Source organism: Balaenoptera acutorostrata, chromosome 19, assembly GCF_949987535.1.
Source record: "Balaenoptera acutorostrata chromosome 19, mBalAcu1.1, whole genome shotgun sequence".
Taxonomy (NCBI): domain Eukaryota; kingdom Metazoa; phylum Chordata; class Mammalia; order Artiodactyla; family Balaenopteridae; genus Balaenoptera; species Balaenoptera acutorostrata.
This window is the reverse complement of record NC_080082.1, coordinates 60,427,141-60,453,454: the sequence shown is the minus strand read 5'-3', so window position 1 is coordinate 60,453,454 and position 26,314 is coordinate 60,427,141. Positions and strand designations below refer to the sequence as shown.

At 50.0% G+C, this 26,314-nt stretch overlaps 3 protein-coding genes across 3 annotated transcripts in view; 1 reads left to right on the top strand and 2 right to left on the bottom strand.

Annotated features, from left to right (window-relative positions):
- Positions 1-1,957: 1,957 nt before the first annotated feature.
- On the bottom strand, positions 1,958-2,943 carry GPR32 (G protein-coupled receptor 32). Its single transcript, XM_028165938.2, is given in 6 exon segments — positions 1,958-1,990; positions 1,993-2,052; positions 2,054-2,262; positions 2,265-2,393; positions 2,396-2,535; positions 2,537-2,943. Coding segments are annotated over 6 exon segments (978 nt in total).
- A 15,688-nt stretch (positions 2,944-18,631) lies between these two features.
- CLEC11A (C-type lectin domain containing 11A) lies at positions 18,632-21,048 on the bottom strand. The gene is made up of 4 exons (XM_007179918.3): positions 20,642-21,048; positions 20,199-20,388; positions 19,689-19,880; positions 18,632-19,308 (listed from the first exon to the last, which is right to left on the bottom strand). Exons 1-4 carry the CDS (start codon positions 20,786-20,788, stop codon positions 18,863-18,865), a joined length of 975 nt encoding a protein of 324 aa, XP_007179980.2. The 5' UTR covers positions 20,789-21,048; the 3' UTR covers positions 18,632-18,862.
- A 3,809-nt stretch (positions 21,049-24,857) lies between these two features.
- The window catches only part of SHANK1 (SH3 and multiple ankyrin repeat domains 1), a 45,555-nt gene continuing 44,098 nt past the window's right edge, over positions 24,858-26,314 (top strand). The window contains exon 1 of the mRNA XM_057533459.1: positions 24,858-24,917. The gene's annotated coding sequence lies outside the window, so the exon portion shown is untranslated. The remainder of the gene's footprint in view (positions 24,918-26,314) is intronic.

Here is a 26,314-nt window from a genome sequence, read left to right as displayed (position 1 = left end):
TCCATGAGCTGCAAACTTGCATGGATGTTCGCTTCATGATAAATCAATTCCTCCACTTCTGTTTCTGTATTGCTCAAAATGTGGGTTATAAAGGATAACTTTAAGTTTCAAAAATATCACTGAAGCATATTCAAAGAAATCTAAATGCTCATCAGTAGAGGGTTGATGAAATAACTTTGGGCACAGTACCTCCAGACCAGGAAATACTTGACCACCAGCACTGAAAATAAGGTCAGATCTCATGTATTTATATGCAACCATCTCCAAGACATAATTTTAATAAAACACATGCACACACACAATGTTAGATAACGTATACACATGTTCTGTTTGAAAATGCTGATGCATGCATACCTGGGATATCTGGAAGGATACACAAGAAACTGACAACAGTCTCTAGTGAAAAGAAGTTGGAACGGAGGAGATGGAGAATCATTTTCTTTTTTATTCTGTGCCCACATTATCTTAAAGTTTTATTTTTTCATAAACTAATTTCCCAACTTATTTTTTAAGATGCTTCTATCCTTCCTGATACTCAGTCATTGTATCATTTTGTCCGCTCCTTATCCATGAAAGATGAAGGCATTTGGTCTTATTTTACAGAGTCGAGAGAACTGAGGCTCCAGGTGGGAAGCTCTCAGGGCTAATCAGAGTAGGACCAGAGCACCTGCTTCTGATTACGTACAAGTTGGATGATAGCTTTTGATTAGGATGAAACAAATGTTTGCCTCTACCCAGAACCAAAGGAATGGTCCACTGTGACCAAGGACCACCAGGATTTCTGTTCCCAGAAAGGAGTATTTATTATCTGTATCAGTAGGACTGCTGTTGGTTTCAAGTAACAGAAAACCTGACTCCAAATGGCTTCAACAATAAGGATATTTATTATGTTGCTCACACAAGTTCCGGAGGTTGGCAGCATAATAGTTAAGGTATTGATTCAGCTGCTATAACAGAGACACAAAAAAACAACAGTTGCTTCAATGAGCTAGAAATTGAAATCTCTCTCTTCACAGCGTGGATGTATTCCAGCCCTAGTACGGGGACACAGTGACTTTCCACATAGTTCACCACCACAAATGCTGTGGCAGGTTGCAAAAATGGCCCCAGTTCTGCACACTTTCCTGTATCTATGCTCCTTTGCAATGTCACTTTGCAGATTTTCCCTTTGAGAGGTGGAATCTATTTCCCCACCCCTTGAAACTAGTCACGTCGTGCAAAGTGTCAAGGGTAGGTCTTATGCTTCCCCTCTTGCTCTTGGAACCCTCCCCAGCCACCATGTGAAAAAGCCCCAGTCAGCCTGCAGGACAATGAGAACTACATGGCTTGATCAATCCCATCATCCTACCTGAAGGTCAACAACCCCTCCCAGAAACAGAGTCACTTAGCTGACCCATAGCTGACCACAAATGCCTGAGGAGGCCCAGCCAAAACAGAAAACTGCCCAGCTGAGCCCAGCCCAAGTTGATGACCCAAAGAAATCATAAAAGGTTATTCTTTTAAGCCTCTAAGTTTGGAGACATTTGTTACACTGCAAAGCTAACTGATACATCTGCATTCTAGACAATGGAAAGGGGGAAATGGAGGAATGGAGAGCAGGCTTCTTCCATTAAGGGCACTTCAAGGAAATTACACTGATTACTTTCACTCACATACTATTGGCCAGAAAGGAGTCACATGGCCATATCTAGTTGCAAGGGACACTGGGAAATGTAGTCTTTTTTTCCTTGGCTAACCACGTGAATCGTTTAAAACAAGTAGGAGTCTTACTATAAAGGAAGGATAGGATGGATACTGGGGGAAAACTAGATGTTTCTAATGGAGAGATTTAGATAAGAGATTGCCGGGAGGACTTCCTGAAAGAAGAGGCAGGATTTGGCAGAGTCTTGGAAGTCAGCCTAGGGAAGGGGCTGCAAACTAAGCAGGAGGTTTTCCAGCTTGTACATGAAGGTTTCCATCATACCCTGGGGGCTTCACCTTGGGGACAGGCTAGCTGAAAAACCCCTCCTCACCAAATGCTCTGGCCAAGGCAAACGGCAAAGACTGGAAAAAACTTTTCTTGGCAATCTCTGCCAATGAAGACATAGAGGAAAGGGTTGAGGCAGCTGTTGAAACAGCCCAGGGAGAAGGTAGCCCAGAGGATGAGCAGCATCTTAGGGTCAGGTTCGTTTTGTGGTTGCTCCAGTTGGACCAAGAGCGCCATGTTAAACGGGAACCAGGAAATGAAAAAGGCACTCACCAACACCAGCAGCAATCTCTTTGCTGGCTGGCATGGACCCAGCCCTCCTGCTGGAGCTTGGTGCAGATGAGGTGGGCACAGGTACTGATGATCACCAAGGGCACCAAGAAACCCAGCAGGAGGTGAATGATGGTCACAGTCATTTTCCTCTTCGAAACCACTCACTTCCTGTCCTGGGAGCTGGATTCTCCTTCCCCTTATTTTCTACGTCGATACTGAAGCAGCAGTAGACACATCCTTTCTGTTCTTCAGTGTTCTGGAAAATCAAGTATGAAGAGCAAGTGATAGCAGCCAGCCAGCCAACTTGCTTGCTGTGCAGTGCAGTGGTTTCAAGACCAGATAGGATAGAGGACAGAGACGCAACAGTCCAGAGAGATGAGGACCAAGAGGCAGATGCTGGTAAAGAAGCTGAGGGCCAAGAAGGTCATGTAAAGCTCGCAGGCCACATCGTTGAGGAGCCACTGGCCAATTGCTACACTCTGTATGGTGATAAGCAGGGACAGTAAGACAGTGAAGTCGGCAAGGGCCAGGTTGAAGAACCAGATGGTAGTAAAAGTTCGTGGCATTCGGAAAACAGTCATCCAGAGCACCAGCCCATTCGCCACTACACCTACCACAAAGGACACAGACACGATAACTGTGGTCAGCTGGTGGAGGCACTCCGTCTCCTGAGGATGGCATTTGGGAGCAGAGGTAGAATTCATCTTCCTAGAAGAGGAAGGACCACATATCAGAGCTACAAGTTACCTTTCACTGCTATTCAGAGCCCATGGCCTCCTCTGAGACCCCTTCATTCATTTTTCCATTCAATATATTTTTATTGAGTGCTTATTATGTCACTCTGATACTGCTCTAGGTACTGGAACTGAGTCATGTAACAAAACAGGCCCTCATAGGACATATACCCTAATGGGAGATGTCAGATGGGAAACACAGTGCATATAATAAATAAATCCATGATGTACAACTTTAGAAGATTACAAGTGCTGTGGGGAAAAAGTAATGCAAAATAAAAAAGAGTGGCCTCTGACTTGTATGTCAGAGTAGCTTTGTGAGACAGTCTGGCAGATTAAAAAACTTATAAAATCTGTACGAAACTTTAAAAATCAATCCACTGTTTGAAGACATTGGAGAGTGATCAAAATCGAGCATAAACTGGAGGAGAGTCTACCCTTAATAGGTCACATGAGGTCACAGTTGTGAGTTTGCATCTTTTGGGTATGAGCATTTTGCAATTGCTGCATCCTCATTGGCTTCAGGTGTGAGAGGAGAGAGATATGAGCTGGCAGATCAGCCAGAAAAATAGTGAGAAGGGAGGGAATTGTGGAAGGAAGGGAGCCCCAGGGATGGTAAACTCCAAAATCTGCATATAAAATCCATCCAAATCCTTGACTGACTAAATTATTTACGTTCAGGGGAGATCCCAGGATGCCTGGTGAAAAAGCAACAGCTGGAATTTGAAAGAACTAAGCAGAGATCTCAGCTGTTGCCCACCATAGAGATTAGAGTTTGGAGTTTGAGTCCAGCCAACTTAATTGCCTGCTAGGACAAGAATCACTCTTCAGAGGAACAAAACACAATGCAAAGTCTCTACGATATATCATGCATAATGCCAGTATCCAATTAAACACCATTACAGGGACCACCTGGTGGTCCAGTGGTTAAAAATCCGCCTTCCAATGCAGGGAACGCAGGTTTGATCCCTGGTCGGGGAACTAAGATCACACATCCTGAAGGACGACTAAGCCTGCGCCCTGCTACCACTGAGCCCACGCACTCTGGAGCCTGTGCATCACAACTAGAGAGAAGCCACAACGAAGATCCAAAGCAGCCAAATAAATAAATAAATAAATATTAAAAACCACTACACGTGTGAAGTAACAGGAAAGCATGAGCCATATTCAACGAAGAAAGGGGTCAATAGAAAACAAATCTGACGGAGTTCCTTGGTGGCCTAGTGGTTAGAGTTCCAGGCTTTCACTGCCGTGGCCTGGGTTCAATCTCTGGTCAGGGAACTGAGATCCCGCAAGCCATGCAGCATGGCAAAAAAGAAAGAAAGAAAGGAAGAAAGAAAGAAAGAGAAAGAAAGAACAAATCTGAGATAACATGGATATTGCAATATGCAAAGATGTTAAAGCACCTAATACAAATATGTTCAAAGACTTAAAGGAAAAGATATGCATAATTAATAAACAGTTGGGGAAACTTAGTAGGAAAGAGAAACTGGAAAAAAAAAAGAGTCAAATGGAAATTCTAGAGCTGAAAACGATAACAATTGAAATGAAAATTTTACTGGCTGAACTTCACAAAAGAGTGGAAATGACAGTGGTTAAGACTCTGTGCTGGTGGTCCAGTGGTTAAGACTCTGTGCTCTCAATGCAAGGGGTTCAATCCTGGTCTGGGAACTAAGATCCAGCATGCCACACGGTGTGGCCAAAAAAAGAAAAAGAAAAAATTGGAAATGACATCAGTGAACTAGCAGATAGATTGATAGAAATTATCCAACCTGAAGAACAGAGAGAAAAAATATTAAAGAAAAGTAAATAGAACCTCAGACACCTGTAAAATAATATCAGTCAGTCTGCCCTACAAATAAGAGGAGTTTCAGAAGGAGAAGAAAAGAGAATGGGACAGAAACATATTTGCAGAAATGATGGCTGACAATTTACTAAATTTGGTGAAAGACATTAACTTACAGATCCAAGAATTTCAATAAACTCCAAGCAAAATAAATAAAAGAAAATCACTCCCAGGCACACCATAATCAAACTGCTGAAATCCAAAACTAGACAATCTTGAAAGCAGCCAGAGAAATATGACACCTTACATGCAGAAGAACAATGCTGTGACATTAGAGCAAAGATGTGAAGGAGGTGAGGGAGAAAGCCATATGAATATCTGGAGGAAAAGTATTGCAGATAGCAGTAATAGCTGTGTAAAGACCCTAAGGTAGGCCCACGCCTACTATGTCCAAGGAACAGTGAGAAGGTCAGTGAGCAATGGGGAGAGGGGTCGGAGGTGAGATGAGACAGGGGATGGGGTCAGTTCATGCAGCATCTTGTGGGCCACAGTGAGGACTCCCCCAGATTTTACTCTGAATGAGGTAGGAGCCACAAGAGAATCTTGACAAGAGGAGGGACAGGTTCTCACTTAGATTTTAACAATCACCGCAGCTTCTGGGTTGAAACTAGGCTGAAGGGTGCTGGGATGGAAGCAAGTGGCCAGTTGAGGAGGCTTCTGCAAAAATCCAGGTGAACAATGATGGTGCCTCAGATCATGGTAATAGATATCAGAGGAGGTAGTAAGAAACAGATCCTGGATGCATCTTGAAGGCACAGCTGACCAGATTTGCTAATGGGCTGGATGTGCAGAGTGAGAGGAATAGCAGAGTCAGGGGTGACCACAGATGGTTGAACAGCTGGAAGTTGGAGCTCCATCAACCAATGGGGAAGACAGTGGAGGGGAGGACAGGTTTGGGGTAAGACCAGGAATTGAGTGTTGGACACGTTGAGTTTGAGTTTGCCTGTTAGACATCTAAATAGGCAGTTAGATATTGGCAGTGAGATTACAGGAGAGATTTTCCAGCTAGAGACACGTGGGCATCATTAGAATTTAAATGTTATTTACAGCCTTGAGCCTGAGTGTGAGCACCAAGGGTTAGTGTAGAGAGAGAAGAGACATCTAGTGTTGGAGAAAGCATGTGAGCTTAGACATGGGACAGTCATAGGTGGAAATTCTAGTTGAAACACTGGCTGTGTGACCTTGGACAAAGAAATTTCCTTCTCTGAGCCTCAGTTTGCTCACCTGAGATAGGGGTGTAGAATCCTTGAACACCTCTCTCTCTTCCCCCACCTCCAATTCATCACAAAGCCTGGTTGATTTTGCCTCCAAAAAGCCTCTTGTGTTTGTGCATTTCTTCCTGTCTCCCCAGCCCCTCCATCCAAGCGCCCAGCATCTCCCACCTACTACTGATCTTCCTGCTCCTATACTTGCCCCCCCCCCAACAAGACATTTGTCACACTGCAGCCAGAATGATCCTTCAAAAGTCCAACTGAAAAACTGTTGTGGGTCCTCATCGCTCTTGGGATAAAGACCAGTGTCTTTGATACAGCTTCTGAGGCATGCGTGGTGGGGCCCCTGCCAACCCCTCCAGAATTCTCTCTCACTCACTACACTGCAGCTTCCCTGCTCTTGTTTCCCTTACTGAAACTCACCGTGTTCCCTTCCACCTCTGAGCCTTTGTACATACTGTTCCTTCTGTCTGGAATATCCTTCCTTTCCCTCTACTTTTTAAAAGTTTACTCTTTCTTGAGATCTCAGCAAAAATTTCCCTCCCTCCCCCAAAGCCTTCCCTGACCACCTTGACTGAAGCAGACTCTCCTGCAGAAGCTTCTCATCTATTAAGAGATAGTGATCAGTAGCAATTAGACCCGAGTTTGTTGGATTATCTGATTCGCATCAGAGCCCCAGAGATCAATATCAGAGCCCATGAAGGGTTATTAGATGTGGGTTCTGATAGGCCCTGGGGGCTGGGACCTTGGGGGGACCAAGGAAGAGAGGGGCTCCAGAGACATCCTTTTGCTGTACTGTTCCAATTCCCCTCATCTGTCCTTTCTAGTATCCCAGCCCCCTGCCCCACCCCAGGAAGAAAACTCAGCCTACTCCTTCCTACTTTAGGGAGCTCCAATTGTCCTTTTCTTAGGAACTGATGGTGGATGTAATAGTGAGTAAGGTTTTTCCTTTTTATAAGCCAACATAAAAAATATGTGTCCTCCCCACTAATTCTCCCAATGCGTGTATGTATGTGTGTGGGGTTGGTGGTCCATAGAATCCCAAGCTCTAAGGTGTGAGTAGTTCCCCAGATGCCCAGGGTCAGTAGGGATATGTAGCAAAGCCCAGCCCAACCTTCAGAACTGCCCATAGAATCATGAGAGAAGACATGGTTGTTGTTTTAAGCCTCTAAGTTTTGGGGTGGTTTGTTTGGCGGCAATGGCTGACTGATACACATGGGAAACAGCCCCTTTGGTTCAACCTTCATTGACTATGTGTCAAGCACCTGCTGTGTGCCAAGCACTGGGCTGCATGTTGGGGAGAACAGGGTAAACACACACAAACTCGGTCCCTGCCTCCAGGAAACACTGAGTACTGAGAGAGACAGACATGAAACAAATACACTGACAACAAATGTGTTTATTTACAAATGGGGCTAAGTGTTCTGAAGAAACACTTGCTGAGTATTGCAACAAAGGAAGTGGTGTCATGGCTGGAGGTTTGCTGAGGAAGTGACACTCAGGGTGAGATCTGAAGGCTGATAGGTATTTTCAATAGGCAAAGAGGGAGGGAGCAATGTTCCAGAGAGTGGAAATGGCATCTGCAAAGGCCCTGGTGATCATACCCACTTTTCTATCGCTGTCAGAGATGACAGAGCCTTTTCTCCTTCTTACCTTGCTGAGATTTCTTTTACCAGCAGTTTGGGACAGCTGAAATTTCCTAAACCGAGCACCAAAATTGCCTCAGTTTAAAGTAAGAGAAAACAGCAGACCTATAAGGCTCCAAACACCAATGTGGGAAAGAAATACATGAAAGGGATTCCCAGCAAATAGAATACGAAGCATGAAATGTTTTCATCTACGCAGAAGTCAAGAAGTCAGCTTTGGGAAGGTCCAATAGTCTAAAAAATCAATTGCATTGAGGTTAAATTTACATATAATAAAATTTCCCATTCTCAGCATACATTCATTTGGTTTCTTCTAAATGTATACATCCATGTAACCAGCACTATAATTAAGACCCAGAACAATTTTATTCCCCAAAGTTCCCTCTGGCCCCAAGTGGCCACTAATCTGTTTTCTGATATCATAGATTAGTTTCCCTTTTTCTAGGTTTCATGTAAATGAAATCAGACAATATGTACTCCTTTTAGGGTTTCCAGATTTAGCAAATGAAAATACAGGATGTCTAGTTACATTTGAATTTCAGGTAAACAAAAATTTATTTAACGATTTCATGGGGGATTTCCCTGGTGGTCCAGTGGTTAAGACTCCGTGCTCCCAATGCAGGGGGCCCGGGTTCAATCCCTGGTCAGGGATCTAGATCCCGTACGCTGCAACTAAGACCTGGCACAGCCATATAAATAAATATTAAAAAAAAAAAAAAAGATTTCATGGGATATACTTATGCTTAAAAAAATGTTGTTTATCTGACATTCAGTGGGCTTCCCTGGTGGCGCAGTGGTTGAGAGTCTGCCTGCCAATGCAGGGGACACGGGTTCGAGCCCTGGTCTGGGAGGATCCCACATGCCGCGGAGCAACTGGGCCCGTGAGCCACAACTACTGAGCCTGCGCGTCTGGAGCCTGTGCTCCGCAACGAGAGAGGCCGCGATAGTGAGAGGCCCGCGCACCGCGATGAAGAGTGGCCCCCGCTTGCCACAACTAGAGAAAGCCCTCGCGCAGAAACGAAGACCCAACACAGCCATAAATAAATAAATAAATAAATAAATTTTTTTTAAAATGTATAATAACATTATCATACCTAAAAAATAAGAATAACTCCTTAACACATACAAAATAAGTTCTGTCAGTGTTCACATTTCCAATTGTCTCCTAAATATTGTGACATTTTTTGAGAGGACTCAGCTCTTCTGGATCACTCAGAATCATTAATGTCCATATATTATATACAGCACCATCCTCCGTGCCACCTAGATCAGTGGTGGGCAAACTTTTTCCTGTAAAGTGCCAGAGAGTAAATAGTTTTGGCTTTGCGGGCCACTTGAATTTCGTCAAAAGTACTCAACCCTGCCTTGTGGGAAGCATTTCCACAGATAACAGGGGAAGGGCTGGGCATGGCTGTATGCCAGTAAAACTTTATTAGCGGACACTGAATTTTCAGTTTCATATGATTTTCATGTGTCATGAACATTATTCCTTTGATTTTGTGCGATCATATGAAAATGTAAAAACCATGCTTAGCACACATGGGCTGTACAAAAACAGGCAGTGGGCCATGATTTGCCAACCTCAGCCCCGGTCTAGATTTGGTGAGGCAGTGTTTCTTTCAAGATGACAGGTGAAAACTAAAAACCATTGCTACTGGGCTCTTGAGGCAGCTTTGCAATTACATACAGTGGCCTGCTACTGATTTCTATTTCCAGGGCATTTCCAAGCACGACTTATTCACCACTGACCCACACCCCACAACCCCATGCACACCCAGTTGGTTCCCAGGGGCTCAGAGTGCCCTGCAGTGATCTGCAGGATTTTCTTCTAGACTTCAGACACCCCTTCTGCAGGAGTCCGTGCCTTGCCAGGAGCAATCAAGCAGTGCCAGTCACTGGAAGATGCTTCCCCGTTTCAGACGGATCAAGATGTGAGACAGTGTGACTCTTAGAATAGATCAAATGCGATATACCTTTTTGATGTTCTCCTTTATCAAAGCCAGTTCCTTTTTCCAAAGGGAACACCAACACCGCCGGCAGCTGGTAAGCTGATAATTGTTCTCACCAGGCTACTCGCTGCCTGGATTTGGGGATTGCTTCTTGCAATGGTGAAATCCTAAATAATATATTCAAGTGGGTAGCTTTGTTTTGCATAACTGATTTCTAGAAGCAAGTATTTCTCCCGCTGCTGTAGATTCTTCAACCTTTTAAAAATCATAGTATCCAATGCAGAGATTGTGACATTCTCACCCAATTCCATCTCAGCACAAATTTAAGTTATTCTCCCCGTCCCCACCCCGACACCACGACCACCACCGTGTGTTCTTTGTTTTTGTTTTTGTTTTTCTTGGCCGTGCTGCAGGGCTTATAGGATCTTAGTTCCCCGACCAGGGGTCGAACCCAGGCCCTCAGCAGTGAAAGCACGGAGCCCTAACCACTGGACCGCCAGGGGATTCCTGAACAAGCATTTTTTTTTCCCACCACGTGTTTTGCAGTTATAAATAGTGTTGCAAATAACATCTTTGGGGATAAATCTTTCTTCCATGTTTAGGATTATTTCTTTGGATTCCCAGAAGTGGCCCCCAAAAAGGAAAAGACCTTGGCTTTTTTTCCCAGAAGGATGTGAGGATGTACAACAGGGCAGGCCTCGCCCACCACCTCTGGGTCTTCTAGTTTAAAAATTTCTCCTGGTTATTGACTTACTGGAATTTTTTGATTTCTTGTGTGATGCACTATCTTCTTGAAATGGTTGGTTACTCACTATATTCCCTCTTTTGGGAACTGTCTTTTCATGTGTTTTGCCCACTTGCCTCCTGGAATCCAACTGTTGTGTTCCCTCTTCTGTCACTTTATATGATAAGATTATTAACATTATCTCTGTCACATAAGGTACAATTTTTTTCAAGTCTATTTCTTCTCTTTTATTTTTAGTGTGAGTTGTTTTTTATACACAGAGGTTTTAAATTTAAGGTTGTCAAATCTGTATCCTTCATACGAGACAAAAAGGAAAAAAAATCTACGTTAAGTATTTTTGAAATGAAGGCATTGTTTGCATACAGTACAATCCACACTTTTAGATGCAGTTCTAGGGTTTTCACAAATGCATAAGTTGTGTAACCACCACCCCAACCAAGACACAGAATGGTTCCATCGCCCTCAAAATCCCTTGCACCCTTTTTATACTTTAAGTATTTTAAAATCCAAGAAAGCTAAAAGAATTGACAGGATGAATAGGCAATTCTTTTCTCCTAACCATTCTATGTTTTTAAGTATTGAACCCAAATATAGAAGGCCTCTAGCAGATGGTGTAACAACTATTGCTCTTATTGACACCATTACACAGGCCAACATAAGCATAATGGGAATACCAGAGGAGAAGAGAGAGAAAGGAATAGAAAAATATTTTTTGAATAAATAATGGCTGAAAACCTCCCAAATTTATTACACCAACCTACATATCTAGGAGATTCAATGAACTCAAATAGGATCAATGTAAAGAGACCCACAATCAGATACATCCTAGTAAAAATGCTGAAACTCAAAGACAAGGAGAAAATCTTAAAAGCAGAAAGAGAAAAATGACTTTACGCATACAAAGAAACCCAATAAAATTAATAGCTGATTTTTCATCAGAAATGTTGGAGGCCAGAAGGCAGTGGTGTAACATATTCAAAGTGCTCAAAGAATAAAACTATCAACCAGGAATCCTATACCCAGCAAAGCTATCTTTGAAAAGTGAAGGCAAAATAAAGACATTCCCAGATAAAACTGAGAGAATTTCTTGCTAGTAGATCAGCCTTATAAGAAATGTTATTCATCATTAAAAGGAATGAGGTACCTTACATACCACAATCTGGATAAATCTTGAAAACATGCTAAGTGAAAGAAGCCAGTCACAAAAGACCACATATTTATATGATTCCTTTCATATAAATGGAAATGTCCGTAATAGGCAAATCTACAGAGGTAGGAAATAGATTAGTGGTTTCTTAGGTCTGGGAGCGGATGGGGAGATAGGGAGGTGATTGCTGAATGGTATAGGGATTGAGATGGTGAAAATCCAATTCACTGTGGTGATGGTTGTACACATCTCAATATACTAAGAACCATTGAATCATACACTTTAATTGTGGGAATTGTATGGTATGTGAATCTCAATAAAGCTGTTTAAATAATCCAAGTAGAAATTTTTTGCAATTGTATTAAATCTATAAATTATTTGTGAGGTATTGACACTAGTATAATATATACTCACCCCAACCAAGAGTGTAGCATGTCTTTGCTTTCATTCAATTCATTTTGGGGTCCTTTATTAGATTTTAAGTTTTATTAAATTTATTAGATTTTAAGTTCTCTTAAAACTTAAATTATTAATTAGATTTTAGATCCAATAAATCTAATTATTTATTAGATTTTAAGTTTTCTCCACAGAATCTTATGTTTTCTTATTTGCCAGTTCCTAGATGGTTTCTAGATTTTGTTGGGATGGTGAATGGTATCTTTAATTACATTGTATGTTTGTTTATTGTTGGTGTAAAGCAAAGGAATTGATTTTTGTAGGTTAATCTTGTAACTGGGGACCTTGTGATATTTCTCATTATTTGTTCTCATAGTTTGTTCATTCCATTGGTTTTACTGGGTATATAATTATACCATGTTCAAATAATGACATCTTTCTCTATTCCCTTTTAGTCTTTACACCTTTCTTTTTCTATTTGACTATAACTTCGTATACTTCAGTACTTATTGGTTTACTCAAGTTCTCTATTTTTGTGTAATTTTTAGCATTTTATATTTTTCTAGTAATTTAACCATTTCACCTAGATTTTAAATGTTAGCCCATTGTTAGCCATAATCACTATTTTGTTCTTTTTTATATCTCTGCCTTGGTCAATATTATTTCCTCTTTAACAGTTTGTATTTTATCTGCAGCCTATCTCTTTTTTTCTTATTTGATTTTGCTAAAAGTCAGTTTATCTTAGTAACTTTTTCAAAAATTAAACTAGTTTTTGGTTTTGTTAATCTTCTTTTCTTCCCCCATTCATTTCATTGATTTCTGCCCATATTTTTAAAATCATTTCTTTTGCATTTGTTTCTGTGGTTTTGCTTTATTGCTTATTTTCCCACTATTTGAGTTAGATGCTTAACCCATTGCAGAAAAATGTATCTGTTGAATAAAGTTTTTATCAGATGCTTTTTCTCCATCTATGAAGATTGTCATCTGTCCATTAATCTGTCAAAGTGGTGAATTAATTAATTAATAGATTTTTCTAATGCTAAACAACCTTGCACATCTCGTATAACCTCATCAAATATCATATTTTTAATATATTGATGAAATCAAATGGTAATATTTTTATTTAGGATGTTTTTGATTCATGTGAGAAATAGAAATAGATTTTCCTTATTCATGCTGTTCTTGACTTTTTTGTATTAACACTGTATCACCTTGGGGCAGGGAAGGATTTTTTAAATGATCCCCCCAAAGTACCAAGTGAAAGCACTTGGAAATTTGACTACATTAAAACTAAGAACTTCTAATCAATAGACGACACTATCAAGAAAGTAAAAGAACAGAACAAGTCACAGATTTTTGATTACAGGAGGCTAGGTAAGAGAATATCTCTATTCTTAAGAAATACACACTGAAGTATTTAAAGGTAAAGGGCCATGATGTGTGTAACTAACCCTTACATGCTTTAGAAAATATATGGGGCTTCCCTGGTGGCGCAGTGGTTGAGAATCTGCCTGCCAATGCAGAGGACACGGGTTCGACCCCTGGTCTGGGAAGATCCCACATGCCGCGGAGCAACTAGGCCCGTGAGCCATAACTACTGAGCCTGCGCGTCTGGAGCCTGTGCTCCGCAACAAGAGAGGCCACGATAGTGAGAGGCCCGCACACCGCGATGAAGAGTGGCCCCCGCTTGCCACAGCTAGAGGAAGCCCTCGCACAGAAACGAAGACCCAATACAGCCAAAAATAAATAAATAAATAAATAAATAATAATTTTTTTTAAAAAAAAGAAAATATATGTATATTGAGAAATGAAAACCAGCTGGGATTAAAACTCTGCCCCATCATCCATCTATGGACACAGATAAAGCCAGCTGTAAAGTTAACAGGAAACATCTCTCCCAGGGATATGCTGCAGCTGTAGTGTTCTAATAACTCCCTTTATGGGTGACTAGGGCTATTTTACTCACTGAGAAGCTTAGTTCTCAAAAATCATAGGCTTTTGGAAACTTCGCTATTTGAAATTATATCCATAAGAATTCAACAGGGAATTCCCTGGCGGTCCAGTGGTTAGGACTTGGTGCTTTCATTGCCATGTCCTGGGTTCAATCCCTGGTTGGGGAACTAAGATCCTGAAAGCCAGTGCCACGTGGCCAAAAAAAAAAAAAAAAAAAATTAAACATCCTACTCTTGCCTGTAAGATGTAAGTCACTTTGACACAGACAAGAAGCCTGCATTTCCAGCCCTAATACAGAGCTTTAGATAGAGTTTCTAGACACAACATGCCACATTTGTCTTAACTTTGTAGTTTCCAAGGAAACAGGACCCTGAGTCCACTTTGCAGTCCAGACCTGATGTTGACTCATTTATACAAATCCCTGCTTTGCTCCCAAGCTATTAAAACACAGCTTCACTTAAATTTCATTCAAATTCCTCTCCTCCCCCAAATTCTATAGCTCGATCCAGCTCCTTTTTTGGGAAGTGGTCTCTTTCATTGCAGTGAGTCAATAAACCTGACTTTGGTTTGTCCCTGGTGATTGGGTTAGGATGGAGCGGTGGGTGATGAGTGGATGGATGGATGGTTGACTGGATAGATAGAGTGAAAATAGAGGAAAACTTCATTTAAAATGAATTCCGAAAGCCCAGAAGAGAGAGCTCTCATGCATATACCACACATTGCAGCCTGAATAACCAGAAGGAAGATGGAAGATAAAAATTATTTTAACAAGGTCTGCTCATATAGAATTCTTTGTACAAAATTCTCTTGGTCTCATCTTCTTATGCATGATGATAAGAATGTTACTTTTTTCCTTCTGGGACAGGAGAGTACATTTTTTCACATGGGAATTTCATCTCCTGGTTTTAAGAAAAGGGAGGAGGATTCCTCCTTGCCCCAGCGAGAACCACTAACCACTGATTGCAGTCAACAAGAAACCACCACGGGGACTTCCCTGGCAGTCCAGTGGTTAAGACTGTGCTTTCAATGCAGGGGGCGTGGGTTCGATCCTGGCTGGGGGACTAAGATCCCACATGCCCTGTGGCAGAGCCAAAAAAAGAAAAGAAAGAAACCACCACAACCTCAAAGTATTGTTCTTCTCCAATAAACTTATTCAAAACAACCCTCCCCAATTTCCTCCTGAAACCTAATAAAAGCTGACCTGCTGTCCACCTCTTCAGACTTGCCTGTGGTTCACCACAGCTTTCTCCGCTCGAACTGTAATTCTTCTGCTATTCCTGAATAAACTCATTTTGCTGGTAAAATAACTTGCTACTTTATTTTTTCAGGTTGACAATAGATTGAGGATGATAAAGCTAAAGCAATGGGGTGAACTGTTAACGATAAATAAATCTGGGTAAAGGGCATATACAAAATATTATTTTTATTTGTGCAGGTTATTTGTAAGTTTGAAATTATTTCCAAATAAAAAGTTTTGGTTCTTTTAAAAGAGGCTAAATTGGTTTGGACTAGTTTTTAGCAAATCTTTTGCAGGCCAAGGAAGAATTTTTTTTTTTAAGTAATTTATTTATTTTATTTTTGGCTGCGTTGGGTCTTCGTTGCTGCGTGCGAGCTTTCTCTAGTTGCGGCGAGCGGGGTCTGCTCTTCGTTGTGGTGCATGGGCTTCTCATTGCAATGGCTTCTCTTGTTGCAGAGCACGGGCTCTAGGCGCACAGGCGTCGTGGCGTGCGGGCTCAGTAGTCGTGGCTTGCGGGCTCTAGAGCGCAGGCTCAGTAGTTGTGGCGCACGAGTTTAGTTGCTCCGCGGCATGTGGGATCTTCCTGGATCAGGGCTCAAACCTGTGTCCCCCTGAGTTGGCAGGCGGATTCTTAACCACTGCGCCACTAGGGAATCCCCCAAAGGAAGAATTTTTATGTTGTGTTTTATATTGTAATTCAGTACATACTCAAGAACTCAAATTATGAGAACTATTTCTTTCCACTTTTTCTTCATTCTGATATTTTCTATGATTTCACTTTTTAAAAAATGCTTATGATACACCCGTGGAAATTCACCCATATTTTGAAACACTCTCGTAGTACGATCTGAGCACCCATTACTCTCTAAGCCTAATGGAATGTTAGACTCCGCCGATTCATGTTTTCTCTCCGTTGACTCGGGACCGGACTACATTTCCCAAAGTACCTCGGGGTGAGACCTGGTGGGTGGGGAGCCAGGGTCTGAGCTCTGATTGGAGATTGCGTGTGGTCCTCCAATTTGCAGGGAAATGTAGGCGATCCCCACGTGGAGGAGGGGGCGGGGCTTGAGAGAGGATCTGTACGAAGCCCCCGATGGCTGCTGGGAAATGTTGTTCTGGGCAGGAGGTGGAGGGCCTGCCGCTCAGCCTCCTGGGATTTGTAGTCCTGGCAGGCCGGTGGAGCCCTGGTTCTTTATCTTCCCGCTCGGTCATTTCAGGCTTTGCGCCCTTCCTCCATCACTTCCCTGGGATCCCTTACCTCATTGATCCCGACCAACTGCCGAGGCCTTCTCCGGTCCGCGGCTCGGAGCTCTCAAACGGCAGGTGCTCCACAGAGAGCCAAAGAGGTGGCATTGGCAAACGCTGGCCCTTGAGAGGCCTGGGAGGGCTTCTTGGAGAAGGCAGCAGGGTTCCCATATGCAGACCGGAATCAGCCCAGAAAGCAGCGTACAGGCGAGTGATCTGATGCGTTAACAGTCCTTGCAAATGCCCTCCACTCCCCACCCCGGACGTCTCTGTGTCCACAACTCTTTGTCCCTGGGCTGGTATGACAGACACTGACCAAACAGTGGCACCTAGAGTGATGGAAGGCTTGAGGAGGAAAGCCCCCGACCCAGTGGGAGCCCAGGTGAGTCGCCTGACTGAGGCCTGGGGGATGCCAGGGAGAAAGAGAAGCAGTTAGAAATCCAATTCATCTCGGGGTTCCCAACATGGCCCCACACAGGCATCTTCCTTCATTCAAAGAACTCCCACATGCCAGGGGATGCTGGGGACACGGAGTTGGTCATACCCAGCCCTGCCCCACAAGGGTCCCCAGTCTGGCTGATCAGGGTTAGCTAGGTCATGAGAGGAGTCCGGGGTTCTGGAGCACCAAAGGCAGCACCTAACCCTGCTGTGGGAGCTAGGGGGTAGGCAGGTTGTTCAGGGTGACACATTAGCCAATTCTTGGAAGGACTTTTGCATATGCAAAGACAGTGTCTGGAGAGAGCAAGCAGAGGTGAAGGTGAGGTTAAAATAGCCAAGTAAGGATCAGAGCTGATGTTACAGAGGCCCCTCTGTGTCTGGCACTATTCTAGGAGGCAGATGTTATCACCCCCATTATACAGATGGGGACACTGAGGAACAGCAAAGTTATGTCTCCCTCAAGTTGCACAGTAGGTTAAGTGGCTGAGGTAGGATTAGAACCTGGGCCATCTGGCTCCAGAATCTAGGCAGGTAACCACTGAACTGCCCCCATCCACTGACTTCCCAGAATGTCAGGTCTGTGAGGGTGGACCTCTCCCGAGCAACATCAGATATTCATCAATGTCTGCCGAATCTGCCCTTTGATTTTCTATAAGACATCCTGCTGCCCCACTGCAACCCCGGGAAACAAGCTTAGAGGGGGGATGAATTTTGAGCAAAGTCTTCAGTCCCCTGATCGAAGCCTTCCTGACCAGAGGCTACCTCCCTCTTCTGTACCTCCTATGGGGCCTGTGGGGCTGAGAAATGACTCCCAAAGGGAGTGGGTGGCTTGTGCTCCCCCCTTCTGGAGATGACAGAGTGGCTCATTCCTCCCACTGGAAGATCCAATGGAGACACTTTAGGTGGGTGTTGCCATGGCTGATGAAGGGGAAGGGACAGAGATGTAAGGACAGACAGGGTCACACTCCGATTCCTGGGCTCTATGAGGATATCAGGGTCCCGACCCTGATGCCAGTATGTGGAGAGACACTGGGTGTTTCCAAAAGAGCTCTTCCCCCAAAGAGTGCTGTCCACAGTGCTGAGCCCAAGATGGGTCTGGGTGTCCTCACTGCCCCAGGGGATTAAGGTACGAAGAATGGTGAGGAAGAAAATGTAGCGTGTGGCTTATGCTCCACCATTTCCCAAATGCTCACTTTCCTGGGCTCATGTGAACATCCCAAGAGCCATACAAGGTAGGGGTCATGTGCCCATGTTGAGATGAGGAAACAGCCTCAGAGGGAGGGAGGGACTGGCTCATGGCCTCACAGGCAGGGAATGGAGGACGGATGAGGAGGGAGCCTAAGCTTCCAGGCTAGGTAGCTCCTCATGTTTGTGTCTAAACACATGCTCTGGAGTTGGGGGAAGGGGAAGGGAGTAGTCATGACCATAATGTCATGACTTTACATGACATTATGGTACCATCTGGTGAAACAAGTTTGAGACACACTAAAAAAAATTAAATGGGGGTCTTTCCTGCAGGACTTGTCAGAGCCTTTAGCTCCTTTGTGCCTCCCAGATCTCTTTGATCAGGAGCAAGGCCAAGGCCTGGGACCATGACTGACAGGCCCTGGGTCCCAAAGGCCTTGAGTGGGGCACGATGGGGGTGGAGGCGTCAGCAGCGTGTGCACTCGGGTAGTCCAAACATGTGTGTGCAGTAGCAGATGACCGTGTGTACATATGCGCGTGTTGTCCATCACTCTGATCTGGGGCTCAAAGAATACCTGTAAAAGGCGGACGGGACCTTGCCCTTCCTGCCTAGCCCCGCAGAGAGATAAAGGCGAAAAGTGCCTCCACTGCCTGCTCAACTCAGATTCCACAAGGCTTTATTGGCGCCGGACCTAGCCTGGTGCCCACCGCTTCCAGGAAAGACAGGCAAGGAAGGGGTTCCCGCCCCGCAGGAGCCCCCCAGGGATCGGCCAGCCAGGGAGAACACACTTTCATCCGCGGGCAAGGAGAGAAGGGCGTCTTTGCGGGGTGCACAGCCCAGGCAAAGGGCGGGTGGTGGGATGGAGTGGAGAGGCGGGGGGCCGGGCCCGCTTAAAAGGGGAACTCGCAGACATAGTAGAGGCGCCGCTCGCAGTCGTGGTCCCACCAGGAGCCGTCGTCCGAGGCCTGCGCCACGCAGTTCTCGAGCGTGCCGCCGTTAGGCTGGTTGGGGCTGAGCGGGTGCGGCGCGGCGCTGGGCCGGGCGCCGGGCTCGGGGCTGGGGGCGCGGTGCCAGGCGAAGAAGGACACGCGCTGGCCGTTCTCGAAGAGGTAGAGGCCCTCGGCGCGCCGGTCGTGCACACCCAGCCACACGGGCCAGTTGTAGGGGGCAAGCGCCGCGCGCAAATAGCGAGTGAGCACTTCCATCTGCTGACGATCCGCCGGCTGCGCCAGGCTTCCGCCCCGCGCCACGCACCGCGCCTGCGCCGCTGCCTGAGCCTCGAAGTCGCGCGAGAACAGGAAGCACTTGTGGCCAAGGCGCACCCCCTTCATGCAGCCTGCGTGCGGGGCGGAGCGGAGGCGGGATTAGCGTCTCAGGGGCGGAGCGGAGGCGGGCTCAGAACCGCCAGGGGCTGGGAGATGGCGTCAGGGCCGCCAGGGGCGGGGCCAGACTGTTAGGGCGGGACTGTAGGGGGCGTGGTGCGGCCAGAGTAGTTTCGGCTCAACAGCACCGTGGGGAGCATTCCTCCCCACAGCCCGTCTGCTCCCCGCATTCACCCTCCCCATCAGCCAACACACCCCAAATCTGCAAGAACCCCCTCGCCCCTGGCACCCAGGGTCCTCACGTCTGCTCAGACTTTTCCGAACCCCTTTTGCCACCAGTCCCCCACCTGACCCGGATCGTCCCTCTTTCCCCGCCCCGCACGGTGCGACTCACCCTCTAAGCGGCCATGCTCGCGTTCGGAGCGGCTCTGCGCCTCCTTCAAGGCTTGCAAGGTGTCGCGGTTGTCACCCGCCACCTCCCGCAGCTGCCGCAGCCCCCGGCTCAGCTCGGCCACGCGGGTGTCCAACGCGTGCAGACGGACGTGCACCTGGTGCAGGCCTGCGTCCAGGCCGGCCAGGCGACCCACTGCGTATGGACAGGGCGCACGCTGGACCGTGACCCTGGGGGCGGAGCCAGGGGACCAGAGGACCTGGGGCGACCGGGACCTAGGGCTTCTGGGGCGGAGTTGGGGTGGGGGGTGTGTACTCAGGACCCCTGGAAGGTAGGGGCCGGTGACTCCGGGCTCTGGAGAGGCAAGGCCGGGGACCCGGAGCTCCTGGGGGTATAGCGGCTCCGAGCTGGGCAGTGGGCAACTGAAAGACCCCGGGGCAGTGAAAGGACGGTTCGTTTTTGTGAAAATGACCACGGAGGCCTGGGAGCAGGGCGGAGCTAATGATTACTCACGGATATAAGTGAAGGTGTCTTCAGAGGTGGGAGAGGGGCTGGGGCTGAAGTAGGGAGTTGTGGTTGGTTCCTCCTCGCCTTCCTCCCCCTTACCGTCCTTCTCAGTCGCCCAGGCCCCTTTGCCTTCAGGGTTTCCCTCGGGATTTTCGTCCGCACTCCTAGCAGGCAGTCCCAGGGCTTCCTGTAAATGCTGAGGCAGCGGAGGGGTGGTCAGGGCCAGCCTGGCAGCTGCATTCTGACCCCCCAGACACTCCAGCCACCCCTTTCCAGCTGTAAGCTGGCTCTCTGCCCCGAGCCCCTACTCTGAACCCATCACCCTCATCCTCTGAGCCTAACCCATCCCTCCCGTTGCCCATTTCCCTGGCCCTCAATTACGCCCCTCCCAAGCCCACAGTCACCCAGCCGGGTCCCCCCACTAGAGTCCCAACACTCCCCTAACTCACCTTCAGCATCAGGGCCTCCCTCTCCCGCTCCTCCTCCTGGGAGCCACCCCACGCCCCCTCCCACTCCCTCTCGGCTCCCCAAGCTCCATGACGGAAGCCCAGGAGCTGGGGTACCACCAGAGCCCCGAGGAGCCAGACTGCCTGCATCAGGCTGGGCTCGGAGCACCAAAGGCTGCAGAAGGATGTCCCTGAGGAGAGGGATGTTTCTGGGGACCGGAGTGTGTGCAGATCACCAGCCCCCTGGTCCGTGCCTCTCCCAGGTTCTCTCTGGTCCCTCTCCTCCCAACTCCCAGCTCCTGTCTTGTCCGTGCTCCGTTGGTCTCTGCTCCTCTGTGTGTGTCTCTCCCCGCCTCTCTTGGCTCCCCCGAGGCCCTGCCTCTGTGGCCGGAAACCTCCAACGTTCCAAAGCTTGGATCCCGCCTGCCTTGGGTCTCCACACACACCCTCCTCTTCCCACTTTCCAGAGCTTGCTTCCGTCCTGTCCTGCTCTTTCCTTCTGCCACAGCCAAAGCTCCAGAAGGTCAGGAAGAAGATGGAGCCGGCTCCCCAAGGGATCCTGGGGCAGAGCCTCTGCCCAGGGACCTCCTCAGGGAGTTGTCGGGGCTGGGCCCTGCTCCCCTCTCTTCCCCCTGGCCACTGCTCAGGACTGGAGACCTCAAGGTCTTGCTAAGGTTGTTATTGTCCTGTGGCCACCGTCGCCCACACACCCTGCGGGAGGAAGCATTCCCACCATTTGCAAGCCCTAGACCGCCTCCTGTCCCCAGATCTCCCATCCTGCCCTCCAAGCCCTTGCCCCAGATGCAAATGAGTGTCTGTGCCTGTCTGTGGGGACACATGCGAAGAGCACGCGTGTGGCTGTGTGTGTAGCCCTAGAAGGTGGGGCTTTTGGATCCATTTGCCTTGCTTTCCTGGAAACCTCCTGCAGGCCGGGTCCTGGGTGGGGCGACGCTGGGGATTCCAGCTGTTCACAGACCAGCAGACAGACCCACAGGGTGAAAGACTGGGGCAGAGGGGAGGGGAGAGGCTGGGTGGGTGGGGTCAGGAAAGCTTTTTCCGGGAGGTGGAGTAGACAGATGGCCAGGCTGGGTGCACAGAGAGCTCTAAGCATTCAGCAAGGTACCTCATCTCCCGCCTGGACCACTGCAGTCGCCTCCTCCCGCCTCTCCCCCTCCTTCCTCCCAAGCCCCTCCAATCCACACAGCTTGCCGCAGCCAGAGCAATGCTTCCAAACCACCATAAATCAGATCACATCACGCCCCACTCCCCTGCTCCCCCCAGCTTCCCATCATATGTGGGAGGGAAGCCAAGCCCTGTCCTCTGCACAGGCCTGGCCTGCCCAGCAGCGGGGGCTGGGAAGGATGGGTCCTTTACACCTCTGAAAGCTCATCACCCCCATTCCCCTGGTGCCCTAACTCCACCCATCCCGCCCCCACCCTCCACAAGCTCCAGCCACACTGGCCTCTTCATTACTTCCTGAACGCTAAGCTCCTTCCCACTTCAGAGTTTTTGCGCTAGCCTTTTCCTCCTTCTAGAAGGCTCTTCCCCCAGCTCCTTCTCATCATTGAGGTCTCGGCTCAGAGAGGCCTTCCCCAAGTTAGTTTATTCAAACACCTCATTTTATCTTTTTGGTTGAATCAAGACTGGCATTGCCTTGTTTGTTTGTTTACTTGTTCAGTGTCTGTCTCCCGCCAATGAAGGCAGGCATCTGTGTTCATTGCTGTATCCCCAGAGGTAGAACAGGGCCAACTCCACACGTAGTAGGTACTCAATCATTTGAGAGAGGAAGGAAGTAGTCTTTCCTGCAGGGTAAGAGCTCAGCCAAAAGACTGAACACTGGATGGTTGTGTTTAGGTGGCAACTCGAGCTCCCCGTGGCACTGGGGTAGGAGTGGCAACCAGGGTAGAGGTGGGGAAGGCAGTGGAAGAGAGGCTGCAGAGGCAAGGGAAGCAGGAGGACAGGCCATGCCCACTCTGTGTCAGGCCCGTGCGTCATGTAGGGCTTTCCCACCCTCAGCCCGGCTGGTTGTGCAAGAAAACCTGGAGCTCACGGGCCAGGATCGCAGGGCCCACTCTTCAAGGGAGAAAACCGAGGCTCGGAGAGGGGCCAGCTCAGCCTGCTGGAGGTGACCAGCGTGGCGGCAGCTAGCCAAAGCTTCTGGCTCTAAGCAAAAGCAGGGCATCTGCCCTCAGCTGCCGGGAGCCCTAGGAGGGGCCTTGGAAATCAACGCATCCAGGCTTCCATTTTCCAAGAAAGCAGAGGGCAGTGTGACCTTGGGCAGGCTGCCCACCACCTCAGAGCCTGGGCCTGTCTCAGGCGCCCATGAAGGGCCTGGGGACCCCTCACTGAGAGAGAATACACAGGCCGGAAAGGCCTTGTAGGCCGTGGAAGGGTACACAGCCCCTCTCACAGGCGGTGGCAACATGGAGCAGCTGTTCTCTCCCCAGGCCCAGCTGCTCGCCACCTGGGCCGGTGGATGTGTGTCCAGAACCGGGCCTCCTGGGGCTGGGCCAGCACCTGCTCCAGCTCATACCGTGGTACCCACGAGCCTGCAGCTGGAGGTGCACCCACAGGCTGCTTAGAACTGCCCTCTGCAGGTGCCTGTGCTCTGGCTGGTGGCCCTGTTGGAGCGGGGAGAAGGGCAGGAGCCCGGGCTGTGGCGGTGCTCGCACCGCTGCCCTACGGGATCTGCCCCGTCTCTGTGGGTGTGTCCCACGCACCAAGGAGCCGAGCTGCTGAGATGGTTGGGGGCATCCGTGTGAGGAAGAAGGACAGGCAGCTATGGAGGGCCCAGTGCTGGACCACAGCGGTCTGAAGACTTTGAGCCAGGCTACCTGCCTCTGATCCACCACCTCTTTCTGACTGGGTGACCTTGGGCAAGTTCCTTAACCTCTCTGGGCCTCGGTTTCCCCCTCTGGTAAATGGGGATGGCGCAAGTCCGCAGCCCAGAGGACTGGTGTGAGACGCTGAAGAGTAAATCCAGAGCAGAGGCTGGCGCACAGGGAGTTGCTCAGGAAATGTCAGCAATAATCCTCACGGAGGGGAGCGAAGGCGCAGGGTCTGCCTCTAAATGGGCGTGTGCACACCTGTGGGACGGAGGGCGAGGTGGGTGAGTGTGACGGAGATGCAAGCACACATCTCCCTCCAGTTCTGTGTCTCTGTTTCAGGGTTGCGTGTGAGCTGGAGCTCTGAGCAAGCACAGCCGGCTGCGTGCCCGTGTGTGTGGGGTGGGTAAATGCGTGTGCTCTGCCGTGTGCATGCTCCGGCACGCGGGTGTGATATGTACATGATGTAGCTGGGTGTGTTCATGGTAATGTACACTCAGAGCCCTGCATGCCCTGGAGAGAATGTATATGTGGAGATGTCTGCAGGGGCAGGGCCAGCTAGTGACTCTCTGCACCTGTGCCTAGGAGGAAGGTGTGTGTGTGTGTGTGTGTGTGTGTGTGTGTGTGTGTGTGTGTGTGTGTGTGTGTGTTTGGGGGGACAGGACAGGAATCTGTAGCTCTCACCATCCAATTTGGGCGGGGTAGAGTCTAGCAACAAATATTTAATTGTGCCCTACTGTGTGTAGAGGGGGTGGGGGCGATCTGGGAAGGGGCGGTCCTGGGGGTGCGAGGAGAGGTACCCTTGGGGGGCGGGTCCCCATCGTCGGGGTACAGGGGCAAGCAGGGGTGGAGTCAGGGTTCGGGGATCCGGCGGCTGAGAGGAGTGGTGGGGGAGGGGGCGGAGCCGGCGGTGGGGGGGGATGGGCGAGGTTTGGGGGCGCGGGGAGGGGCGATGTCTCCTCCGCCGGCTCCCGGAGGGAGGGGAGAGGGCGGAGGGAGGGGAGAGAGGGAGGGAGAGAGAGAGAGACAGGGTGAGGGAGAGACAGCGAGAGCGAGAGAGCGAGAAGGGAGGCAGAGGAGGCGCGGAGCTGGCGGCGGCGGTGGCGGCGGCGGCGGCCCGAGGAAGAGGAGGAGGAGGAAGAGCAGGCGGAGACGCGGCGCCCGGAGCCGGCCGGACCGAGCCGGGGGCGGGCTAGCTAAGAGGGGCGCGGCGGCCGCGGCGGAAGGGGGGGCGCTCTGCGGATGGCCAGGCCCGGCCCGCGGGGGGGGGTGAGGTCCTCGGCCCCCCCGCCCGCCCCCCCGGCCCCCGCCCGCCGCCTCCCCGGGCCCGCTCGCCCTCCGGGGCGGTGGGGCATGGCCTGAGGGTCCCCCGTCTCCGGGGGGGTGGGGGGTGGGGGGAGGGGGGAGGGGGCCGCGGGCGCCGCCGACCGGGACTCAGCAGCCCCGCCAGGCAGGTAAGGGGGCCGAAAACCGGGGGTCTGGGGGAACGGCGGGCGTGGGGCCGCGGGAGGGGGCGGGGGCGCCCCGGACGTCCTTGGCTGAGCGCCGGGCTCCCGGCCCGGGTGTGCGGTGGGGGGGGGGGCGGGGGGGTGAGGAGGGGAGCGTGGCCCCGGGCGACGTCAAATTAGGTTACGCCCCGGTCCCCCGTGCCCCGTCCCAGATCGCAGACTTGGTGGGAGGATGCAGCCCCCATCCGCCGCCGGCAGAGCCCCCTGCCCGAACCCGCCTCCCCGCGCTCCTGGGCCAAGGGCTCGGTCGCTGTACCCGCCTCTTGGCCCTGCCCGGCCACTCCCCCGCCTCGCCCATCCCGGCCCATCTCGGCCCCTCGACCCTTCCTGTGGCCCCACCCCTCGAGGCCCCTTCCCCGGGTCATCCCGGTGCCCGTCTCCTGCAGGGGGGTCTGGGCCTTGGCCTCCTCCGCCCCCTTCGACCCCCTGTAGCTCCTGCTTCTCCTTCGAGACTCCTGCAGTCCCCTCCCACCCCTTCACAAGCTCCCCCCCATCCCCCCCGTCCCCTCTTCCTTCTCCGCCGGCCGGCGCGCCCCCTCGGCTCCTGCCCCCGAGTCCCGCTCCCGGGTGCCCCCGCCCCCTCTCCCCGGACCGGGGCTCTCCCCCACCAGCTTCTCGGCCCCAGCCCCGGCTCCCTCTCCCCGCCTCTCCCCACTTCTCTCCGCCTCCATTCATTCGCCCGGGCCGGCTCTCGGCCAAGCCAGCCGCCCCCCGCCCCCCCGCAGCCTCCCAGGGCACCCCCCCTCCCCTTCTCCCCCCCCCCCCACCCCGCCGATTCCTCAGCCCCGTCTCAGTACCAGCTGCGTGCCAGCTATTCTTAGCCGCGGAGCGTTTGATTCATGCCGCCCCGGCGGAGTGTGCCCGCTCCCTCCCGCTGGGCCTGAGGGGGAGGGGCCGGGGAGTCGGGGGCAGCCGCACGCGCGGGGGGGACCCGGCTAGCTTTGCTTTCAGGCCACTGGCCACCCCATTAGTGTCCGGTTGAGGCTGAGGGTCAGCCAGGGTCAGCGGAGGGGGAGTGGCTGCCAGCCCCAGGTCCGGAGGTGGGATGTGGAGTCGAAGGGTAGGAGGAGGCCGGGGTCTCCGCAAGGGTAAAGCAGGGGCAGCTCTGAGGGGTACCTAGAGGGGGAGGGGGCTTCAATGCCGTGGCCACGCTTGGGGAAGGGGTTGGACTGCCCACGGTTAGATGCTGGCTCGCCCACAGCTCTTAGAACTCTCCTCCCCGCCACACATTTTGTCTTCCCTCCCCCAACCCCCCAGCCCATCCCCACTCCCCCAAAGTCAGCAGTACCCTCCACTGCTTCCCATCTCCATGGCAACGTGCAGGAGCCGGGCCTGGTGTGGGG

Excerpts from the sequence above, each read along its gene's own strand:
- CLEC11A (XM_007179918.3), bottom strand. The coding sequence starts at position 20,788 with ATGCAGGCAGTCTGGCTCCTCGGGGCTCTGGTGGTACCCCAGCTCCTG. Across the intron at positions 19,881-20,198 it reads AGACACCTTCACTTATATCC|TGGGTCGCCTGGCCGGCCTG; the intron begins GTGAGTAATCAT and ends GTCCATACGCAG. Across the intron at positions 19,309-19,688 it reads CGAGCATGGCCGCTTAGAGG|GCTGCATGAAGGGGGTGCGC; the intron begins GTGAGTCGCACC and ends CCCCGCACGCAG.